General features: G+C 37.8%; 1 protein-coding gene across 1 annotated transcript in view; it reads right to left on the bottom strand.

Moving 5' to 3' along the window:
- Positions 1-2171, bottom strand: part of si:dkey-43k4.5 (potassium voltage-gated channel subfamily S member 2) — a gene marked incomplete in the record, with an annotated part of 16716 nt that overhangs the window by 10967 nt on the left and 3578 nt on the right. Inside the window, 1 exon segment of the mRNA XM_014019125.1 lies at positions 51-229. Within this exon segment, the coding sequence (XP_013874579.1) occupies positions 51-221 (171 nt within the window).

Genomic DNA, 2171 nt, shown 5'->3' with positions numbered 1-2171 from the left:
GGTCAGGTTTCTGTCAACTGGGACATTTCATCCCATAAATCACCTCTCACCTGCAGGATGTCTTCCTCCGAGTCACACGCCAGCAGTTTTCCCAGTCGGGTATCTGGGAATTTCCTCAGCGTGCTGGAACAGAGGCTCCTCTTCAGACCCCCGACGTTCACGTGGACGAGCCCCTCGTCAGAGTCCTGGTGGACCCAGCTGGGCAAACTCTCCTTCACCATGGTGTTGTCTGCAGAGACAGAGGACACACAACAGAGACACACATCACAGCCCGATCGCTTAGATCTAAACACTCTACCTGGATTTTATTTTGAAAATAACGATGAAAAGTAAATTCAAGATAGCCGCCACAGCTAAGCTAACTTAGCAAACAAAAAATAGCTATACATCAGCCAGTTTTTCACAAAATGAGCCAAAATTAGATATATTAGTGGCTGAAAATCAATGCAAACACTTGATAACTGATCTGTTGAAGTRAACTCMGTCTGTTAGCAAAARATCTCATGATTCAACTGAGCTACAACTGATTCACTGTTTGAGTCAATCCAATTCAAGATGGCTGCAGAACGGATCCTAGCAAACACAAAAATGTCTAAAACAGCTCATTTTGAAGCCTGTAGCTGAGTCATTCTGACCTACTGTATAAATGTTTGACCAAAATGGCAAAAATTCAAATATAAGATGAACTTAGCCCAAAACCTTTCAAAGTAAAAGACTAAATCTTATTTTATTTTCTGATTTTTTTTTTACTTTAAGCCCAAAACTTTTCAGTTTGCAGCAGAAATCAAACATTCTCTTTGTTGTTTTTGTAGCTTTGCAGAAAASTGCATCAGTGAAATTTGTTTTTTAATAATCTATCCAGAAGAAAACGTGACGAGTTTCAGACAGAAAGAAATAACGAGGACGGGGGTGTGTGAGAGAGAACAGAGGCTGGATAACAATCCTGATCACAAACAACCTTCTTTAATTTGTCTGTCAAACAGTTAAAGTCTAAACTGCTGCTTTGCCTTGTTTTATAAATTAAATGTGTTGCTGGAGTTAAACTGCACACACGTGATGATCATTTTGTTGAAAACAAACGAAGAAGAGCCGGAGCCACCAGGTTTCCTGCTGGACGTGTGGTCGCTGAAGCTCCTGATGAAAACTTTCTTCTGGCTTTTAAAAAAATAATGAGGCGCCCATGAAAAGGCTTTTAGTTGTTGTAATCTTTGCTTCTTTTCATGCATGTGGTTTAATGATGTGTTTCCACTGGAAGTGACGGGGAGCGGTGTGAGGTGGACAAATTAACCAGCTGCCTTCTGAAGATCAGCTTGGAGTTTCTCCTCACTCGCTTCCTGCGTCTCAGAAAACAAGAGGGGGTGGATTTCCACAGTGAAAAGACTCAAACTATGACGGAAATCAACCTCTTTGTTTTTCTCTGAAGATCAGAAACTTCACACGAACTTTGGAAAATATTTTTTCTTTTTTTACTGTGAGATCGTCTGTCTGGAGGCAGAGGCCATGTTTATTATAAGACCTGAAAAAAACATCTGATGTTTAAAAGAAAAGTTGATTTTTTTTTTCACCAAAACTTTTTAAATTTGTTTCCCAGTAAGACACAGAGACATCAACTTRACAGCCATTTTTAATGACTTTAACCCAACTTTTTGTCAATGARGTGTTTTTATTCATGTCTGTCTGTTGGCCAAATATCTCATGAACGACTGAATGAATTTTATCCAAACTTTCAGGAACAACCACTGGATACACAAATCTCTACAACTGGCTACGTTGTAGCCAATAAATTCAAGATGGCRGCCAGAGTTATAAAAATGATCATAATATAGTTCTTAGTCTGAAATTATGAAAGCGGATTAGGGCCACAAAAAATAATGATTCTGACTTTTCTCAGAATTAGGATAAAATCTTAGAATTAGGAAGAAGTCAGAATTATGGCTTTAATCTCAGAATTTGGACTTTTTAATCTCAGAATTCTGACTTTAATCCCAGGAGTTTGACTTTTTTCGCAAAATTAGGAAAAAGTCAGAATTCGGACTTTAATCTCAGAATTCTGACTTTTTTCACAAAATTAGAAAAAAGTCAGAATTTGGACTTTAAACTCAGAAGTCGGACTTTTTAATCTCAGAATTCATACTTTAATCTCAGAATTCGGACTTTTTAATCTCAGAATT

Source organism: Austrofundulus limnaeus, unplaced genomic scaffold, assembly GCF_001266775.1.
Source record: "Austrofundulus limnaeus strain Quisiro unplaced genomic scaffold, Austrofundulus_limnaeus-1.0 Scaffold210, whole genome shotgun sequence".
NCBI classification, from domain to species: Eukaryota; Metazoa; Chordata; class Actinopteri; order Cyprinodontiformes; family Rivulidae; genus Austrofundulus; species Austrofundulus limnaeus.
This window is presented reverse-complemented; position numbering and strand designations above follow the sequence as displayed.